General features: G+C 32.3%; 2 protein-coding genes across 2 annotated transcripts; both read right to left on the minus strand.

Annotated features, from left to right (window-relative positions):
- Window positions 1-1,677: 1,677 nt before the first annotated feature.
- Window positions 1,678-14,426, minus strand: LOC128189083 (uncharacterized). The gene is made up of 18 exons (XM_052860537.1): window positions 14,348-14,426; window positions 13,016-13,105; window positions 11,839-11,922; window positions 11,149-11,199; window positions 10,917-10,946; window positions 10,785-10,817; window positions 10,607-10,669; window positions 10,254-10,316; window positions 9,862-9,915; window positions 9,465-9,557; window positions 9,044-9,136; window positions 8,321-8,546; window positions 8,151-8,222; window positions 7,377-7,454; window positions 7,225-7,275; window positions 6,443-6,520; window positions 2,652-2,702; window positions 1,678-2,364 (listed from the first exon to the last, which is right to left on the minus strand). The coding sequence occupies exons 1-18, from the start codon at window positions 14,348-14,350 to the stop codon at window positions 2,159-2,161; spliced, it is 1,419 nt and encodes a 472-aa protein (XP_052716497.1). The 5' UTR covers window positions 14,351-14,426; the 3' UTR covers window positions 1,678-2,158.
- A 2,163-nt stretch (window positions 14,427-16,589) lies between these two features.
- Window positions 16,590-20,607, minus strand: LOC128192094 (uncharacterized). The gene is made up of 8 exons (XM_052864544.1): window positions 20,584-20,607; window positions 19,621-19,725; window positions 19,304-19,402; window positions 18,861-19,175; window positions 18,050-18,691; window positions 17,778-17,945; window positions 17,568-17,687; window positions 16,590-17,453 (listed from the first exon to the last, which is right to left on the minus strand). The coding sequence occupies exons 1-8, from the start codon at window positions 20,605-20,607 to the stop codon at window positions 17,358-17,360; spliced, it is 1,569 nt and encodes a 522-aa protein (XP_052720504.1). The 3' UTR covers window positions 16,590-17,357.
- Window positions 20,608-21,009: the final 402 nt, after the last annotated feature.

Genomic DNA, 21,009 nt, shown 5'->3' on the forward strand with positions numbered 1-21,009 from the left:
TTAAAGATAAGAAAAAATGAAGAAAACAATAGTGATTCTTTCAAGCGAAAATGCTAGTTTTTAACACAATTTAGAACCATTTTTGCTGCTTTTCGAGGGAAACATGCTAAATTTTTGCATCATATATATTCAAGCATTATTCACCATCTTAAAGCTGCCATTGCTAAGAAAATAAATGTTGACTTAAGAAAATTGAACAGAATTTTTTCATTGTTCAAAACGTCACAGCAACGACATTATCTTAGCCTATTGCATTAAAATTGAGGACAAGTTCTGTTTAATTCATTTTAAAGTATCATGAGTATGAGTAAAAAGTCTTCTAAAGTACCTCAAGATGTGCAGATTTTTGTGATTTTTAGTTGTTGTTATAATAGCAACGAATTTCAATTTTATATATTATATTATCTTTGTTGCCAAACTAAAACAACTGTTTATTTTTTCCATTTAAAACTATTTATGTTCGAATAAAATGGAAAAATAATATCGTTTAAGTGATTTTTAGTTACCATGGTAACTTTATTGAACTATTCATTTGCCCATGGAAAATTTTCAATAATTTAAAAACTCACTATTTTGCATGCAATTATTTTATTCGGTATAGCTGAAAATAATGCTGCAATCTCTTACAATTTGTGTTCAAAAAAGCTTAAAATGGCCATTTTTCAATCTTTTGTTTCTGTTACCATGGCAACCAGTCCCCATAGCAACCCTTTAAGGTTGTGTGCATCTCTATTCACCAAAGGGTATCATAATACGAAATATGAAGAAAATAGGTGATTTTGCGTGGCCACTGAATTTTGATATTTACAGAGGATTGATCTTAAGATTTAATATATATTTACTATATGACCATATTGGTCCCACCCTAGGTCCTGAACCCCTGACCCAGGGGTCATGGATTTCACAATTTAGGTAGAGGGCTTCATAAAAACATAATATTTGATATACTTTTATAATATGGCCATATTAGCCACATCCTTGGCCCTGAACCACTGACCCAGGGGCCATGTATTTTACAATTTTTAGTAGAGGGCTTCTGGACATTATTACAATGCATTTAGTTTTCCCCCGCATGTGTGGAATTAGAAAAAAAAATTAATTTGGATTTTTTGCATATTAGGTCCCACTTATAGCGCCCCGGGGGATCCGTAAATATAACAATAGAGATGCTTCACACCAAAAATGGTAGCAATTGGCCTTGTATTTTTAACGAAGAAGTTAAAAATGTAAAATTGTTAATGCACGACGGACGACGCACACCGCACGACGCACAACGACGGAGGAATGCCAAATGCAATAGGTTTCCTGGGAGACTCAGGTGACCTCAACATTGGGAATATTTACAATACTTTTTTAGATAACAATGTTTTGAAAAAAATATGTTTAGATTGTTCAGATTAATCTGTTGTCGTTTGTTTTAATACTCAATTTTTTTGTATAAATTTCATAATGCCTTTTCACAGTAGTGAAGTAGTTAAGTTTTATAGTATAAGTAGCCAAGACTATTCTTCTGCTAAGTACCCTGGAGTAGAGAAGAAAAAAATAAATGAATCATCAATATGCACAGTTGTTGATATATTACTTATGTTTGTGGGTTTATCTTTCAATCATTTTCCTCCTTCCAGTACAAACTCTTAACACCAAAATTTAGATAAGATATATCAAAGAATATAACTTTATTTTTTAAATTGAGTACACGTAGTAGTAAACTCAATTTAATTTGATAAAATAAATTTTAAGTAAATGACAGTATTCATTTAACACGGACTATCCAGTGATCCCATATCCATGACTAAGATGACCTATAAAAATATGTTTCTGATGAACATCAGTTAGAAGTCCGGTATACATATACGGTAGTTTGGCATACAATTGGTAATATCAAGATCTTTGGAAGAACAAAGAAAGTATTGCTTTTGTCAAACCTAACCAATCAACCACTTTTTATTTTTTAAGCTAAATTCAACATTGTATTCTTCATTCAGTTCACAAATTTGTAGCAAACGGAGAGAATATAAAAATCGAAATTGTTTTAATCCCAGACAAGAATAAAATGAAAGAAAATTTTCTGCAAACTACGCATGACCTTTCGTTATCCAATGCAAAAAGTTTTTTTTTAAATATTAAACATCACATTATGACTTAAATAGCACTAATTTTAGTCAAATGTATATTTTTGATCACATGTACGGGATTCAAACAGGCACTTCTTTTTAAAATTGTCCCAATACACGGGTCTGTCAGGATAGCTCTCCGAACAATTTTTTTTCACCATGCCATTATTACTGCATGAGACAAATCCTTCACAAGTGTAGCAGGATTGGTAGTCTCCATCACTTATACCGTTGCAATCACTAACACAAACTGTAGCAAAAATGACAAGAATTTATAAAGAATTATTTTACATCTCAAATGATATGAAAATACGGAAGAAAGATTACCACAAAAAGTAATGAAAAGAAATATCAGACACGATATATGTCCGAAATTACTAAGTACAAAAAAGAATAGATTAAACACTAAACAAACCTTATTTTTATACATTTATTTTTTTAGTTTAAAAATCCTGTTTTTCTACATATTGACATCAATATTTTGAACTAACCAGCTATCGTTTTTCGTTGGATTTTTATACTATAACATCTACTTACTGGACACGTGGAGTATGGTGAATAATGTCTTTTTTATGTCCGTTTTCGATGCTACAAAATATAAAAATATCCATTAATTGTCGACACAAGCATTTTGTTGCTTTTGTTTTATTGTCAATATTCATAAAATGAAGTTAAGAAGGCTATATACGAGTTTTTTGGTGTTTTTAAAAATTTAAAAATCTAACAGTTTCACTCAAAACTAGAAAACTGACCAGTCATGAAGGGCCCCGCTATGACAATTAATATAGAGAAGTGAAAAAAACTTTGAATTCCATCCTCTTTATATTAACAATGATGAAAAATAAATGCCCGGCATAAGATGTAAAGAACTGCAATATATATAAGGTGGTAAAAAAAAAATATGAAAATTATAAGTAAGAACTGTATTTTTAAAATTTCAAGATAATTCCTGAATGTCCAAAAACTCTAAATAGTAACCTTGTATCTGCATAAAACAGAGATAACCTCATGTCTTATAAAAAAAACCTAAATTAAATGTGTATTTAAAAAAGATTTAAACAGGTGTTTTATAAAATGCAAGCCAATGCAAGCAAATACATTGTATCACCCAGGGTTGACCTCAACTTCAAAACAAACATCAGTTGCAGACAAAGGTGTTCATAATCTTCATATGACAGATTGAGATAAAGATAAGCCTCTAAATTTTCTGCAGCAGGCAAGATAACTAATCCCAGGGGATTAATTGTTCTGCTCTCTCATCCTTTTCTTCTAAATTTACAATAAGATTTTTTTTTTGCAGAAATGACAGAATGGGTTATTATCTGATTACCTGTTAAAATTAACAGCATAAAGGCAGAAAAAAATAAAATTAATAATTAAAAAATAAAATACATGTAGTGAAAAAGGATATCTTAATATATATCTTGATTTTAGAATTCAATAAAATTAACATAAATCATTGTGTATGGTATTTTGATCAAAATAAAGTATGAATATTATATATTTTAAATTATCCATATTTCAAAGAATGTACACAATACTACACATCATTCAAAATTGACCTTTACTTCAAAACAAAGTTCATTTGCAGACACAGGCAGTGCAGTAATTAATCTCAATGTGACAGATAAAGATAAAGCTTAGGATTTTCTTCCTGTGGAAGGTTAATTAATCCTAAAGGACAAATATTGCACAGCCTTCCAAGTATACAATGGTAACATTCTCAGCAGGTATCTCTCTTTGCCCATTATTATGAATCTACCCCACTACCCCTGCTCCAAACCAGAAGACATAGAGAACCAAACTTAGCATCAAAATATGTATTTCTGCCTACTGAACTACCATACCAAATTTGAACTTGATTGGGCAACCATGAAAAAAGTTATTAGAAAAAAACAGAAAATTTGTGGACGGAAGAGTGACAGACGGACAGACAGAAAGACGGACGGACAGAGTGATTACTATAGGGCACCCGCAAATCCTTGCGGGGCCCTAATTAAAATGTTGGTTGTAATATGGTTTGTAAATTAACTAAACGACTGAATTAAATTGACTTCTGAGCTGCAAATGAGAAAATATTGTTGATTTTTTTTTCATTTTTTCTGTATTTTTTTCAACCACACAAATGTTTACTCTTACTATGTCATAATGGTTGTTTTAGTAGGGTGAAGTAATTTTAGTAAGTTTTATCATATCCAAATGTTTTCACACCCTGGGTCTTTCATAGCTATCCAAGGTATACAAGTGCATGTAAGAATAATTAAATCTGCACTCGCTACGCAAAGAGAATGTTAAAAACGATGCTTTCCTTTTTTTTAAATCTTGGACGATGCTAAAACATGACTGCTAGGTAGGGATAGGTTTTCATGCTGGTAATCATGAAAATAATTCTTGTTTTGGTTACAACAAACATACTGAGGAGAGTAAAATGCATAATATTAATATCTAATAAATCATTTACAGCATTGTCAATAAGACGTTTTATCTTCTTTTCTTTTTTTTATCAAAAACAATTATGAAAATAACCATTTCTCCCATATTTCTTAAACCTATGGATGAAATATTTTAAAGAAACGTGTCGTATGAAGAAAAAAATTCAGGCAATAATGTTTAAAAAAGAAATTAGACCAAAGATCGCGAAATGTTTGAAATATTGAAAATTTTTACAATAAACCACATTCGATTGAACTTAAATTGATACCGACTTGAATGATGGAAAACTTAAATATCTTTCAGTTTCACCTAAAAATTAAGATATTTGGTTGTAACATGGTTTGTTAATTAACTAAACAATAAAATTCAATTGACTTCTCGACTACAAATGAGGAAAATTTGTATTTTTCAAATTTTTTATTATTTTTTTTATATATTTACATCGCAAGATATAGAGAAACATCTTTGAAACTCTTTTCGAAAAGCTTTTAGTCCAAAGACCAGAAACTTTTGTGAAAGTACGGATTGTGCGATTAAAGTTTGATCAACCCAGGGGACCACAAAGTGTGTATCGGAAGGGAGGTGTATAGGAATATAAAAAAATCTTCTTACAAATACTAAAACACCAAAGGGGCTTGGTATTCACCACAAAATTCGGCAGATTTTTATTTTATATTTTGAGTAAGATACAGTACTTGGTTGTCAGGATATTTTGATTTTGATTCTGTAATGACGATTTGATTAGCGTTATGGTTACTGTTGCTCAGGTGAGCCCCTGTGGCTTTTGTTTTATTTATTTAATTGTTTATTTTATTGCAATTTGGACCGAGATCAGTTTCTTTTTAACCATGATCGTTTATTTTTTAAAATTAGCCATTTTTTAAAATTCACTAATTTGGTTCAATTTCTTTTTCTTTTTTTAATGAACGTAAATGAAACATCTTATACTTGCTTATTCTTTGCTTACGTCATTGGGTTAAGCCAATTCTGAAACTCTCAACCTCTGTAAAATTTATTACATTTCATTTGCTAATATGTACCTTACCTGAAGATATAAAAGAGCAAAACTGTTAATTAAATTTTCATTGATCATTGCAAGAGCTCATGGTTTGACTATTAAAGTATTACAAAAAAATTCTTAATTCTGAATCATTTGACTTTTCCACATGATAGTAATAAAAACAATATGAAAAAGTTTAATGTAATCTGAACTTGTTTGGTACGTGGTAAACTCTTCTGGGATTACTTTCGTTTTTAAAAGTAGTTTGACCACGAGATCGTTGTAATGAAGGTAACCCGATCCGATAAAGTAAATATATATTCGACCATTGCCAAAATAAAAACATTATAAAAACATTGCAAGAAAACTGCAGGAAACAAACTTTATAATTTAGGACAGACTGGGGGAGGCAAATTATACACTTTGTTGTAGGATACTCAAATTAGTCACAAAACATCCATGAAAAACCAGCTGTAGGCAATTTAAGAAAGACTCAAGAAAACAGTTGTATTTCAGGTAAAATGTGTAAATAGATTGATTGTCAGTGTTAGTAAGTCACGCTTATTTGAGATAAACATTCACCAGTTAGTAACTTAAGACGGGTAGTGAAATATTTCAATTAAGCATTTTTACGTGTATTGTAAATATATTTTTAAATCTTGCCTTTCTAAATGTGTTTTTAATCAGATTAAAACACTGTTCGTTATCACCACATTTCATACAACAAAATTAATTGTTGAAACTTTTCAAAATGTAACTTACTGCTATTGTATACGCATTGACACAAATAATATCGTCACTTTGGAAATCAAGTTAATAAGATATTGATTTAGTAAATCAATTTTAGCGCACAAGCCTAGAAAATTGAATCAATTATATAAGCAATAATACACACCTGCATCCTTCATAACACGTTGCGTGATAAGTTCATGGAGCATCTTTGTTTCATTTTTCAAACCATCCGTGTTTGATTCTGAAAATGATTGTAAAAATATATTTATAAGCAAACAATATATGATATTATTTCTAAAACAATATCACTAGTAATTTTAATTCTAGCATATTTGGGTGGTCAGGACACTAAAGGACACTAGATTTGAGAGTAGATAAGTGTTAATATCACCAAACCTAAAGAGCTGTTTGGCCACGAAAAATTTCATTATGTTTTTATAGATAAAAGCTATTTTTAAAAAGTAATTTTTAATCTTCAATGATCTTAATAAAAAAGATTTAAATACCGTATATCCGGGTGTTTTTTTTCGCGTGTCACAAAATTTGCGAAAATGAGGAAAATGTGTAGCATTTTTAATTTGCGCCAGTCATTTTTTGCAATTTAAAAAGTTTCTTATAGAAAATAATACAGAATATATTTCTGTGTATTCAATAATTTGCGATATAAAAGACATCGCGAATAAAACGAAAATTAGATCATCGAGGAAATTACTTAATATACAGTATTACTACATTTTCTGAATCCATCATCATTTCTGCTTTTTATTTAAGATAATGATCTCTTTTCCAATTTTATAACATAAATATTTTTACAAAAATCCGTGTAAAATTTTCCCGTTTTGGTCATCACACTTTTGAAATGTTTGGGAACTGTGCCTTATACAGACGAGTGATATTTTACTTTGTAATGGCATTATTATTAGGCATATTATTGTGTAAACTTACGTGTAAGGTCAAGCATGGTGTTTAAATTTTTCATGACGTCTTCTTTCGACGCTAGAAAAATCAAAATATCGAGATATTGTTTAAAAAAATGATTTTTGTGCATTCATTTTATCTTATAATAAAGCACACGTTTCAACTTGTTTTAAACCAACCTGTCTCGTTCAAAATGCGTTGTTGGATTAGCTCGTTGTGATTCTTTGTTTCATTTTTAAACAGATTCAAATTCAGTTCTAAAAACATGAAACAAGAAGTTACTTAAATCAACTTAATAATGCACATGTACATCAATTTTTAAATATTATTTTACTAATATTTGTTAAAAAAAAATATGTTTCTGTGTTTTTTCTTTTTTAAATCTTTGCACATTTGCTAGAGAGTTTACAAATTGAATTTTTAAGAATTAGACTTTGATATATTTCACTGACGAAAATATCATTCAATTAAAGCCTTTTGATGGGGTCAATACATGGTTTTATAACCTGATGAAAGTACATATACTCTCATCAGGTCTATAAAACCATGTATTGATCGATATCAAAAGGCTATGATTGTTTTATTATAATAAATCAATATTATAATTCTCCACAATTTCTTCAAGAATATTACAGCAACTGTTTTGTTTATAATGTACATTTTGTATAGGCGTTGATGTCACTATTATGACGTCACCAAGTCGCACATGCCAGAAAATAAGATTTTTTTTGTCATGAAAAACTATTTTGGTATAGTGAGATTTATAAATTTCCTATTTTTAGTATAGTAAGCTTCAAAACAGATTTATAGCACGATCACAGCAATCTACAAATCATATGCTTTGGTAAAATAGGATATTATAATAATATTCTTTACTAATGTCCCTATGATCTAGTTAATAATAAATTTCAATGAAAATTAATAAACATAAAATGATAAAAAGCATTACCTACCTAATTCGCTTGTTAAGTTTTCAAAGTGTTGTTCGTTGAGAGTCTTGAGCTTTTTAGAAAAATCGGATAGACCTTTTAACCAGAAAAAAGATATTAAAGGAAAATTAAAATGACAAAATTTTTAAAACTATAATTTCATTTAATTATTGACATAGCGATGAAAAGACTACCATTATCCAAAAAGATTTTAATCGCTGTCAAATTAGATTGTTTTTCCAGTTTCTTCCATTCTGGCATTATCTGAAATTGATTTTGGACCTTAGTGGGGATATCATCCACGACATCCTTCGTACCGACGTAACCAGCCAAGACTGTCGATACAACGATAGAAACAAGGACTATGCAAAACAGGACCATGTACTTTTTTAATCCCTTGCTTTTGCCAGGAACCTTCATCTTTATAGAGAAAAAAAATTCATAATGTAAGTAATAATAAAAATGATAAAATGGACAATCAACAGTTTGGGGTCCCAAAACCATAGAAATGAACAGAAAAAATAAACATTTTTCCTAGCTAGAAAAGAGTATTATTTGTAAAACTAACACATCCATTAAAGCAAGTTTATCTTAATGAATTCTCTTTTATTCATATTACAACCATTAGGTGCAAAATATAGGCCACAGTAAAGGATCAATTGTACTAAAAAAATCTCTCATGAAGAAGAAATTGATACATTTTTGGAAATGAATATTGAAGCAAGCTAATATTCAAAAGTATTTACAGTATATGAAACGAAATTCTCTTTCTTATTACTTGCTTTCGGTAATGTATAACTTTACGAAATATTAAGTTGTATGGAACATTCATGCTTCATTGATACTTTCGACAAGGATAATGTTTATGTGGTACGGTGTTTTAGCAAGGGAAGGAGGGGCAGCATGAATTTAGTTACTTCGAGCTCGTAATTCATTTGTGGAGTTATAGTGGCTGATGGCTGTTCTTCTCTGTAAACGTCTTGTCTTCCAGCATGTTCGTCTACTCCGAACTGTTTGAAATAGATGTTTAAGCAATTAACCAGCATTAAAACTTTTGAATGTGTCTACAGATTGTACTGTAATAGTCTAGTTTGAAAAGTCTACATGTTTACATATTTTATACCCTTCCCATTATGATGCTTTGTACCAAAATTGATTAAGGTTGACCCAGTGGTTTTGAGAAAAAGTAAAAAATGTAAAAAGTTTACAGACTGACAGACGGACGGACAGACTGACGACGGGCAACAGGCGATCAGAAAAGCTCACTTAAACCTTCGGTTCACGTAAGATAAAAATTGGCAATTGTTTATAAAAAGTATTTGTTTTAAAACAGTATACCATCTGCGGTGTTGAAACAACATGCATAGGCAATGTAGAAACCGTGGAGATGCTGCCACATCGCTCTACGCCAACGCCTCTATGACCACGCAACTGAAAAATATTAAAGATAATGGCTTCAATTTTACAGCAGAATTTTATAGGACATTTGTTTTACATTTACCAGTCAGAGCTCTTAATTGTAATTATTCCGAAGTTTTATTTCACAAGTCTTGCGCGTTATTGTTGAAAATAACTGATTGTCAGTAACAACTGAAACTAATTTAATAAGATGTAACATCAGTTTTTAAGAACAAGTATATACAAGAGAAATTTTAATCAAAATGAAATGACCGAATTTTTAAGGGAAAACAGTTAGGCATTCAGTGGATCTTGAATTGTGTTTGACAATACGTACTTCGTCAATATCCATGTATGTATGACAAGACCCATTACACGTATTTCTGAATGGCTGTAATGGAATCAAAGACCTTGTTTTAAACCAAAACCTTCTAACTAGGTACTTGCAAAAAATAGTTTTCCATCTTAGAGCAATTAGTATCAAGGCACTTCAGTACAGAAATTAGTGTGATATTATAATAACACTTGAAGTTCTTAATTACATTCAAACATATTTAAACGCTATATATAATGTCCCATTTGGAGTGCATTAATTAAATGTCAATAAAAGTTACTGAAAACAAAACATCGTCGGTTTTAGGACACTGGTACCCCTAACCAAAAATAACGTGCAAACAGCTTTTCGTTTTTATTTTTTACAATTTTACAAGAGAACATCTACAGACTTACCCGACAACTTGCGTAACTGCTGCTATTGGTGCTTGGACGGTTATCCTCAATGGCATGTCGTGCCTATTTTGTTAAGGCGAATGACTTAATATTTTAACCTCAGCCTGTGATCAGTTGACGTTTTATTTTAACTAGACTTTTTAAAGATTTTGTAACAATCGTCACATTTATATGTAAAATTTTATCTCATTTCAGTATTTTTAATACATATCTATTAATATGACTTCAAACAGTTTTTTATTCTTAAGACTATGATGAAAGAAATACATTCCTTGCGTAAAAATTTCAACTTTTATACAACTATACGTAAGTCTAAAATAATATTGATATTTAAAAGTGTTTGTTCTCTATACCCCATGTTTGTGGGGATCTGCTCCTTTGAATACGGACAATTCATTTCCATTTTTATCTTTCTTCTGCAAAAGATTGTTATTAAGTTTATGAATTCTTTAAAAGCGCAAGTATACAACGACAAATTAATAACGTCCCAACGAGTGCAAACTGTCATGTATGACCTTTGAATTTACATACCTTTTTGGAATTCTTGAATATTTTGGAATGGTACTGAAATGTTTATTACATTACGATTTTACTTTCATTTTTTACATTATATTTTTTTAGGTCTTATTTACATTGGTTTAAAAAACAACTGTGTTTACCTACCCTTAGAGGAATAAATCTCCGACGCCTTTTCTAAAGAAAAAAAAATGGGAAAATATCATCATCGTGAAAATTGTATATAAACTATAAAAGTTTCCCTTTTCTTATTCATAAAAGGTTTTTTTTTTCAATTTCAAGAAATATTTATAATAGTCAGGTTCTGTTATGTTCAAAAAATCAAAGGAATTCCAAATGCATTTCATTTTTATAACAAAATCTTCTAAAGAATGTTTACCTGACTTTCTGTCTTTTTGGTAGGAATTGGCGACTGGGTTACCATACCTTGCTGGAATACAAAGAATTTTATAACGACATTTTTTTTAAATCAATTGAAGTTTGGCTTATTCTCAAATCTTGATTGTAAAAAATATTTATATCGTGGAAATACAGTATTCCGGAATTTATAAAAAGATTATTAATGATGTTATGCATTACATGCATTTATTTCCATTTTGATGTTGGTTTCCGAGATTTCCTAAACAACCTTTATGTAAATAATATGTACATTATAGAATTGTAAAGTAAATCACATTTTGATATTCCCAAAAAACCTTTCAAAGCATTTCACCATCTTCTAACTTTTATACACTTATCCTTATGTAATTATAATCATTAATTTGGAAAATTATCAGTAATGGATTAAATGTCAATTTATCAACAAAAGCATTTTGTTCGACCATTAATGCAACAGCAGGAATTAGAAATGCTGTAGAGCGTTTTCACTATGCAAATGTCATCAGCAGAGGATACCGAGTACATTGATTAACTCACAGATTATTTTATTATTGTCTGTTCTGTCCTCTTTAATTTTTTTATATGAATACCTTTTACATGGTTGATGATACTTTTGAACATTTGAAATTTTGGATGTTCTATACATTACAAAGCGATACTCCATTGGCAAACTTATTAAACCTTTCGTTACCGTTTCTGGAAGGATTTCCACGTACACGTTCCCGCCGCCATCTTTGTGAGTCTGTGCACCCGTGGTTGAATCGTGTGTGGTCTCCTATTAGATATATATGCATATTCAGTAAATTGTAAGTCACTAAAGTAGTAGAAATGAAGTAAATTGGCTGTCAAACTACGACCAAAAACACGAACGAATGACGACGTATGAATATACAACAAAGAGGGTAAAGGCGCACGTCAGGGATAAGTTTTTACATTAATAAGCAGGCTAAAGTTGTCGTTATCAAAGTTGTGTGATAGCATAAAATTTCCGGGGCATTACGTGTATTGGAGTATGCAACAAATGCCTAAAGATCTAATAGCACACCTGGTATTCAATGTTTTTTAATTAAATAAGATGTATCTTTCCCCTTATGTTAGCATTGGAAATCTATGGCGTGCAATTTTCAATACATTTTGTAACACAGGTCAGATTTGATCACGGCGTATGAACACAAGTAAACGTCTTCTGCGGTTTTAATAAGTTTACTGTTTTCAATGAAACGTTTAAAGATACATAAGCAATTTGATATTGACTTTTGAAAATAATCGGTAAGTCTCTCAAAAGATGTTTCGGACACTATATTTTTAGCAGTGGAAGCTCACTTAATGTCGTTTGATGGCTGTTATTATTATATCCCTGAAAAAGAGCGTATATAATGGCAATAATGCGATGTAACAAAAACGTTTCATGCAAATAAACATTAAAATAAATATAAATATACGAGAATGGGATGCTTGTTTTTAGATATCGTCGGTTCTATTACACACCAAGCCGTGCAGACAAATTATCATACCGCACTTACATGTACGCGTCTGCATGGCTTGGTGTGTTTGAGGACCGGCGAATTGGTAAAACATCAGAGATTTGCAAGAAATATTGATGTCGGTTCCGACTGTGCTTCAATGGTCCTAGTGTTGATCATATGTCAAACAATTTAAAATATCCTCGGGATTAAAGACACTCTCCCTTTTTAAGATTTCCATTGAAAATAAACCCTTTCTTTGCAAAATGACCTCTTAATTGCTATAAATTGTATCGATGTGATCATCTTCTTTTGCACTTCCGAATAAGCAAGTTATAATTTACTCAAACCTCAAATATGCATTACAATCTATAATTATTTTGAGTTGTGATATTTTAACCTTACCGTTTCCGGGATGACATCCTTGCTTTTAATTGAGTTTTCGCTGCCATCTTCTTGAGCCTGTGGATCAGTGATTAAAACTTCTGGGGAATCCTATTAAAAAAAAATACATAATCTTTACATTAAAACCTCCCCATCCAACACTGCCACACGGCGTCAATCTGAAAAAAAAAGTTACATTGTAGTTCCGTATAATCAACTGAGTCGTTGTATAGTAGAGACTGGTTACTGCGGTGTGAATGGTGGTTCAAGTCAGACTAGACAGATCGTGTTGAAAATGACATTTAAATTTTGCATTACGATCTGTCTAGTAAAAATACAACGATTTGTCAAAAACCGCCGCTATTCTCATGATAAATTAGAGAAAAACTTGAATTGTTCTTGTTTAGAATATCACTAAATTATGAATATGAACAAATAATGCAAGTAAGTTCAAAAACATTGTCATATCTCCTAGTCGCAATAATGCTAAAACTCAAGAATCTCTACATTTAGAAACCATCTAAGCTTTGCTTTGCTAGGATGGCTACTGTTTTTGTTTTTTTGGTCACGCTGCTAGTTTCTGGCTAAGAATACATTTATTTTTTTCATAAAATTATACAACTTAAATCATTTTTTGGTCAATTGTACATCGGATACCTTAAAATTAGACTTCTGAATCCGCTTCCGCTTCTCAAAACGTTTGAGAAGCGCTAGCAGTAGCTGATTCAGAACGTCTAATTTTAATTAGATTGTATGGTTGAAACTTAATGTGATCGTTAATTTTTCTACGTTCACGTATAAATAACGTAATAATACTCTTTTGATTAATACAATACATAATAATTCATACATGTAACATTAAATATTTTGTCAAAAAGAGCTACACTTTAGTAAAGCATTATCTTCCGTAAAAGTAAATGTAATGTTTCTGTATGTTTGTGTTTGCATTTGGATTTGCTGTTTCTTCCAGTATTTTACATTTATTAGAAAATATCTAAAATAGTACAATACGGTTACGGGTACGTATTTCAGATTGACATACGGGTCGGTATTTTTTATTTATTAAATGTCCTCATATAAAGCTATTTAATTGAAAATAAGGGTAGGGGTGCGTAAAGAAGAAGTTTCAATTAACCTCTATACTTTATAAGACAAAAGTAACTATTGTGTACTTTTTTTCACCAGTATGTTTATGTTTAAGAAGTTCAATGATTCATCAACTTTAATTTAATTTCATTTATTAAAATCATATTTTACAAATCATATTTTACAAAAATAAAAATCATATTAACGATAAGACATTCTTGGATATCGTTTTCATAGGTAAAAAGATTACAACACTAGCATACTTACCATGGTCGAAACCAATGCTGAAGTAGATATATAAGAAACTCGTCCATTCGATAGATCTACACTTCCGGATCGATAACATTATGAGAGATAAGAAAATACCTATATGTACAAAATTATGTAACGAAAGAAAATTTTTCAAATGGAAAAAGCTGATAAAGCTTCTTCTTTGTGCTTATTTGGTGTCTAAATACCCGGGTTGTGCAGTAATAATTGAAAGCTATCAATCTATCAATATTGCATTTCTTAAAAGTTCTTATCATGCAAAAGAATCCTGAGCAATTGAGGGTGATTGATTTTAAGATTGCAAACTTGTTTTTACGGTGTAATTTCTCCGAATGTGTTATTGCCATTACAATGATATAAAACGTAGTATTGCCATAATTAATAATGGATAAAATGTATGAAAATGTGCCAAAACCCTCGGTCAATCTACTTACATATGTACTTATGTAAACTTAACACGTATGTACAGAATAAATGTCGGTTTTGTCGGGGTCAAGCAAATGCTGTTTTTAATTTACTTTTTTAAATCGCGTTGAGAAAATTTAACCTGATAAAAAAGCCTGTGATGGACAAATTACATGCAATGTACGAGGAAAGTTTAACTAAAGTGTTGCGCAGAAGTATTATTTCCATACTGAAGTACGGTATATTTTGTTTGTACGGTTACCACTTCCCAACGAGTTATCTTAAAATTAAATTTCAATCGATATCATTCGTAGCAAGATCAATACTTCAACGGAATATCCAACAAAACGCAAACTCCAATAACACAGTGTCCTTCTAGAGAAATAAACCGGTTGTTATGCACCTTGTCAATTCTGGCACGTATAACCTTTTTTTTTTTTACAAAGTGGGGGGACCAGACTAGAATCGCATGAGCCAATTAAACTGTACGTTTATTTTTTTCATTTGAAAGAAAGAAGAAAGTATATGTTTCAAACAAAGTGAGAGGGACGCCTTTATGATTTGAATAAAACAAGTAGAAAAGTAACAATCTATTTTATATTATGACAATGAATAGTTCTCCCGCTTTATATTTTATTTTAAAGTAAAATAGTGTGAGTTTAAGATGATGAATTTTAGATGTTTATATAAGATATTGAAGAACTGTTTTGGTCAGTCTGTTTCTGAATCTGTAATAAAAACTTTTGAAATTAAGGGTTCGTTCGATGGGACCTATTGATATTAAATGAGTGGATTGGTGTGATTCCCAAAGTGAATGTTTAAGGGTATTTTTTACACAAGATATGAAAATGGTTGTACAATGGATTGCATTTACATATAATACCCTCATGATGTATGAATTATAATTGTTCTTGTTTTAATGATTCTCAACCCTTGACAGTATTCCGAATATAATGTACTTTTATCCACAATAATATCGACCTGTGTCCTATGAAACTGATAAGGTGTGATCCCTTCTGCCAGATCTTTGTCATGTTGTAAATTTTGAATTCACACCCACCCAGTAAATTCAAAATTTACAACATGACATCTCTCCCATTTCAGCATCATCTCTGCTCTGTTTGTCCATCTTAAATGTCCTTGTCGGCGCCTTTGGTTCCCATTTCTGTTGTTATCGCCTTACTCAGCTTTTTTCCACATTTGACGTATTTTGGCTTGATTATCCCACGTTTTTCTGAGTGTAACTCTTCATCCAACTTTCTGTGGGTTCTTCTTAGTCCTGCCTCCTCTCTGCTATTGTGCCCTCTAAAGTTGCATGTTTCAGTCTACTTTCTGCTCGACGGACTGCAAAACTAGCTGGCCACTTCCTTCCGGTTCTTTATTCATATTCTTGCTTTCAGATGGTAAAGATGATATGGCACCTAGCCAAGAAATTAACGCGCGGTATTCTATTTGTCTGCATGAATTGGTGTGTTGAAGAACCGACGATATCAATAATAAGCATTCATTGATTAAATAAATTCTATCGTCGTATCTAATAAACCGGTGTTTTTACATAACGCATCATAATGCATATATTTTTTATATTTATTTAACACGTCAGGTGTTTTGATGTAGTCGTGTTATATTGATAAATGAATATTAATAGACAACACATAAGACTTCGGATTTCTTTCGCTTGTACATATCTATATATCCTATTTTACTAATTTATCTGAACGTATTAATAAGTAATAAGGGACTGAGTTTTTTTACTTAAATTTTTATTTCTGACATGGTATACGACACTCAAATCAAATAAATGCGATATAAAAGGAACGTAAAACAACTGGGCATGCTTGTTTATCAATGGTGCAATATATATATATACACTTCTTGTATCAAATATGACCTAATATCTTAAAGTAAACAACCTAATTTATATAATTTATTCAAATATCATCGTTGCAAATAAAACAATGAGGGATAGAAGTTCAAGTCAAGCGTTGTATACTTCAGGCAATGTGATCAACGGCTTAATGTTGTAAAATCTCTAAAAAAAGAGAATCTGCCAAAAAATATACTATATTACTGGAAAAAAACTTTAGAATTTATTAAAAAGGTCAAAACACTTAACAAAGAGCCTTGGTTAGTAACTTTTAAAAAGCTATATATATTTTATGGTTTCAAAATCTTATACCATGATTCTTTTTCGTGGACTTATAATGACAAGCTTTTCCATCTAAATCAAGATGATTGGTAGTTATTATCCAGACACACAGTGTCCAATTAGAATATTGTTGAAATAATGGAATGCATAATCAAGAATGTTGTCACAGACAACATATAAAGATAATCCTTGTCACAGACAACATATAAAGTTAATCATTGTCACAGACAACATATAAAGTTAATCATTGTCACAGACAACATATAAAGTTAATCATTGTCACAGACAACATATAAAGTAAAAAATTGTCACAGACAATATCACAGATTGGTTGCCATGAGCAACAACAGTCTTGAAAGACACTGTATTTCAATTCTTTAGCCGTTTCAGGTCCATGCTCTCCAATCTTGAAAACGTTCCACAACAGAAAGTTAACAAAACATAGACCGGAAGTTAGGAGAACCTCGGGTCTTCCGGGGCTGTCCGCTTCCAACAACTAAATGGAGACATTCCACCAAACAGGTCCAGAGAGACAGCGGGTCCGGAAGTCTGTAGAACATATATATCAAATTAAATTCTGAATAATTGTGCTTGTAATCTAGCTGTATTAAGAATTGTTTATAAAATTTGAAAGAAAAACAATCTGATAATCAAAAGGTCTACCTTGTTGTCTGAATCAGTGAACAAGGTGGAGCTAACACAATTGGTGTGTTTTGGAGACTGGACACTTGGTTTGAGATTTTGCTTATGCGTAATCTGTCTTGCTTTCTGGCGAGCCAACATCTACAACATCACATTTTGTTGTTTAATAATTGAACTAATTAATTAACAGAACTAAAAGTTTAAGACTCCAGTTTGGTTACAACTACCCACCTCATCGTATGACTCTATCCTCGCAGATTGTGTTTGAGACCTCATGTGTGACTGTTGACGCATGCATGGACGCCCGTCACTGCCATAGCGTCTGTACGCTGCGTCACGTCTTGCCTCTTGGTTATCAGACTGACGACTCTCTGTTACGTACTGCTCAGCAACTGTTGACTGTAAATATGAATGTAAAAACATATTAAACATTCCATCATTACACATTAGGTAAATTTTATCATTGTTGGTAAACACTTTTTATTAACGTCTTTATTTCTTACCCAAACACACAACTTCTTATTGGGTCTCTCATTTTCATCCATTCTACATACTAGTCCCTTTCTCTTTACATCATTTGTTCCAGTCAGAACCGTCGATTGAGTATCCATGTATAGTTGAGCCGTAGATTGCGAGGCAGCCAAAGCATGGCGTGTGTCAGAAACACTGCCTTCCCTGTTGGCGAGTTGTGATTGTCCCACACAAACACTGCCTTCCCTCTTGGGTAGTTGTCCTCTTGATCGTCTCCCAAAGAGAAGACGTGGATCACCAACATGACTTCCTTCCAGATGTACAAACGGCTTGACGTCCTGATCTGGAATAGTGATCCTTATCAGCTTCCAAGGAAGTAATGTATCAGTTATCTTAGAGCAAGCTGATTTTGTATCAGTCTGCTTATAACTAGTTGTCGGTATTGCATCAGCCTGCTTCCGGCTTGTAGCCGCTGTTTTATCGGTTTGTTCAGATTCGCTAGCTGCCGCTGTCACAATCTGCTCAGAATCTCTGACGGGTGACATAGCTCTCGGTGACGAGGGGGGACTGTCCAAATAGCTGGTCAGTCCCAGGTCCTCTAGAGTCGGTGTCGGGTGATACATGATGGTAAGGTAGTCAGGAGGCGCATACTTGTCTATTGGCTTGACTTGAGGCTGCAAAAGAGTTAAAACCATAAACATACTGTGTAAAACTAATGAAGGTTTAAATTACGAAATTCTCTTTGATGTTAATGACACAATTAACATCAGATTCATTTTTTTCTGGCTTGATATTGTAAGAAATTTTGAAAAACTGTCGTTACCAAATGATCAGTTGCGTTACCTCTTTCCTGACTGGTCTGTCAAATCTTGGTTGTGACTGATCATGAATTTGAAGTGGATCACGTCGTGACCAACAAAAAGCGCCACCATTGACAAAGTCAGTCTTGGTTTGTGCACGGCGTGCTTGGTTCTCATTGGGATGAGTAGACTGGTGCCCATGAAGGTGGGACTGGTGTCCATAAGACTGGCTTGATTGGTGTCCATGATTTGACTGGTATCCGTGAGCATGGTTTGCCTGCTTCCATTGAGCATAATTTGAATGGTAAGCATCAGATCTAGCAGTGTTTGTTCGATTGTCTCTTTGATTAGACTGGACCTGGAAAAAAGATTAAGATGGTTCAATTTAGCAAGAGGGCTGATACTAGTACATGTAATAATATATTTTCATAAATTTACCCAACGCAGACAAATAATGAAATTACTGATATTTCTATTCTTACTTACCCACTGTAGCACCCCATTATCCGATCTTTGGATGGGGTTTGATGTTTGAGATGCTGTATGGCAAGTTTGCTGGACATAGTTTTTACTGTTCACTCCAGTCTGATAAATATCAATTTTGTTTTATAAATTTTGTGTGTAAGATGACCGATGGATTACTATGAAATACAAAAATTATCGTGATATAATAATGAGTTGCTGCAAATTGTTCCAAAATAATAAAAATTGACATAGTATATAAATACCGGACAGACACTTACACATTGGATATACTAGAACACAGTGAATTACACAGTGCTAGATATTACAAAATCTGAGACCTGCTGAGACAGGCCGGAAGTGGAGGACGGGGTCAGTATGTCCAGTCCCAGCCTCTTGTAGAATCTGGAGGCGTCTTCCGCCACAGAGGCGGACTCGACTCTCCTCTGAAACAGAGAGAGAATCAATGATTTGCATTGTCTTAAGTACATTTGTGAAAACATGAACAGATTAATAAGGTGCGATTCGGCTATCCTAATGCCATATTCTGAGACTTAAGAAATAGGCACTCGTGTTCATATATAACTAATAAAAGATCCTTATAATAATACAGTGTATTATTGTTATTGATAAACCATAACCGGCATAAGAATAACAGAAACAGATGTACATGTGCACAGATGGTACAGATAAAATTTTGAAAGTATAGCTGAGATGGTGGTGGTGGTGGAGGTGGGGGGAGGGGGGGGGGGGGTATTGTAAGGGTTGCATTAGTTCATAATGTGGTTTGAGACTGAAGTTTGTGATGGCCTATAATTATAACTGTACGGTATCAAAACTGCCTTCTTTGATTTATCATTGTTTTAATCAGTGGTTTCATAAAAAATCATTTATAGACAGAATTAGGGTATGTTAGGTTAAGGACTGTATATGCAAATTTTGTGAAATTGGGCGTTTTGGATTTCGAAAGTCGTTTCTAACATAGAAGAAGCGGAGAAGCGTTTCGTTTCGATTCCCCATGTTATGTCCGTTGCTATGGAACACAATTCTTTTTGTCACGTTAAAAAAACAATGAAATAAACTTTCTTTAACCAAAAGATAATTAAAAACAAAACAAAGCAACCAAAAAGAGCCTTCGTTTTGAAAAACCGTTGAATTTTGGAAACATAACTGATAAATCTAAGACTTCCCAGAATCATGGCTGCTGCTGATTTGACCGATGGCGGCCGTTTTATCAAATTATCTAAATTTCACGTGATCTCTACGCAACCCACGAGAGAAAAGATCTCAAAAACAATCTTTACCCTCTTATTCATGCTTGGGGTCATTTTTTCTTTCGCTTCGATCATTTCTTTCTATCAAATTCGCAATTGTTATATCTCGGCGTTCAGACACGTCTGTTCGCTTCGACCAATTCGTAAAGAATGACTCGGCGTAACTACAAACAAAACGTAGCTATATAGTAATGACGTTGTCACTGGCAACGTCAGCAGCGGTATCCACCCCCCCCCCCCCCCATTTTTGGTAATAAAATCAACGATGTGGTCTAAATAAATTCAACCTATAAAAGTATATTTCAAAGCAAACAGGGAATGTTACTACTTGTTTTGGGGGAAATACATACGTGTATCGACCATTCAAAATTGGATACATTATCGACGTCGCGTTGCATTGTAAACGTTTTTGTTTTTGTTGTTGTTTGGTTTTTGACATTTTCCAGTAGGCTATGA

This window comes from Crassostrea angulata, chromosome 1, assembly GCF_025612915.1.
Source record: "Crassostrea angulata isolate pt1a10 chromosome 1, ASM2561291v2, whole genome shotgun sequence".
NCBI lineage: Eukaryota > Metazoa > Mollusca > Bivalvia > Ostreida > Ostreidae > Magallana > Magallana angulata.

Excerpts from the sequence above, each read along its gene's own strand:
- LOC128189083 (XM_052860537.1), bottom strand. Across the intron at positions 11,923-13,015 it reads AGGATGTCATCCCGGAAACG|GAGACCACACACGATTCAAC; the intron begins GTAAGGTTAAAA and ends TATATCTAATAG. Across the intron at positions 10,317-10,606 it reads CAGATCCCCACAAACATGGG|GCACGACATGCCATTGAGGA; the intron begins GTATAGAGAACA and ends TTAACAAAATAG.
- LOC128192094 (XM_052864544.1), bottom strand. The coding sequence starts at position 20,607 with ATGACCCCAAGCATGAATAAGAGG. Across the intron at positions 19,726-20,583 it reads CCCCAAGCATGAATAAGAGG|AGGAGAGTCGAGTCCGCCTC; the intron begins GTAAAGATTGTT and ends TCTCTGTTTCAG. Across the intron at positions 19,176-19,303 it reads ATAATGGGGTGCTACAGTGG|GTCCAGTCTAATCAAAGAGA; the intron begins GTAAGTAAGAAT and ends TCTTTTTTCCAG.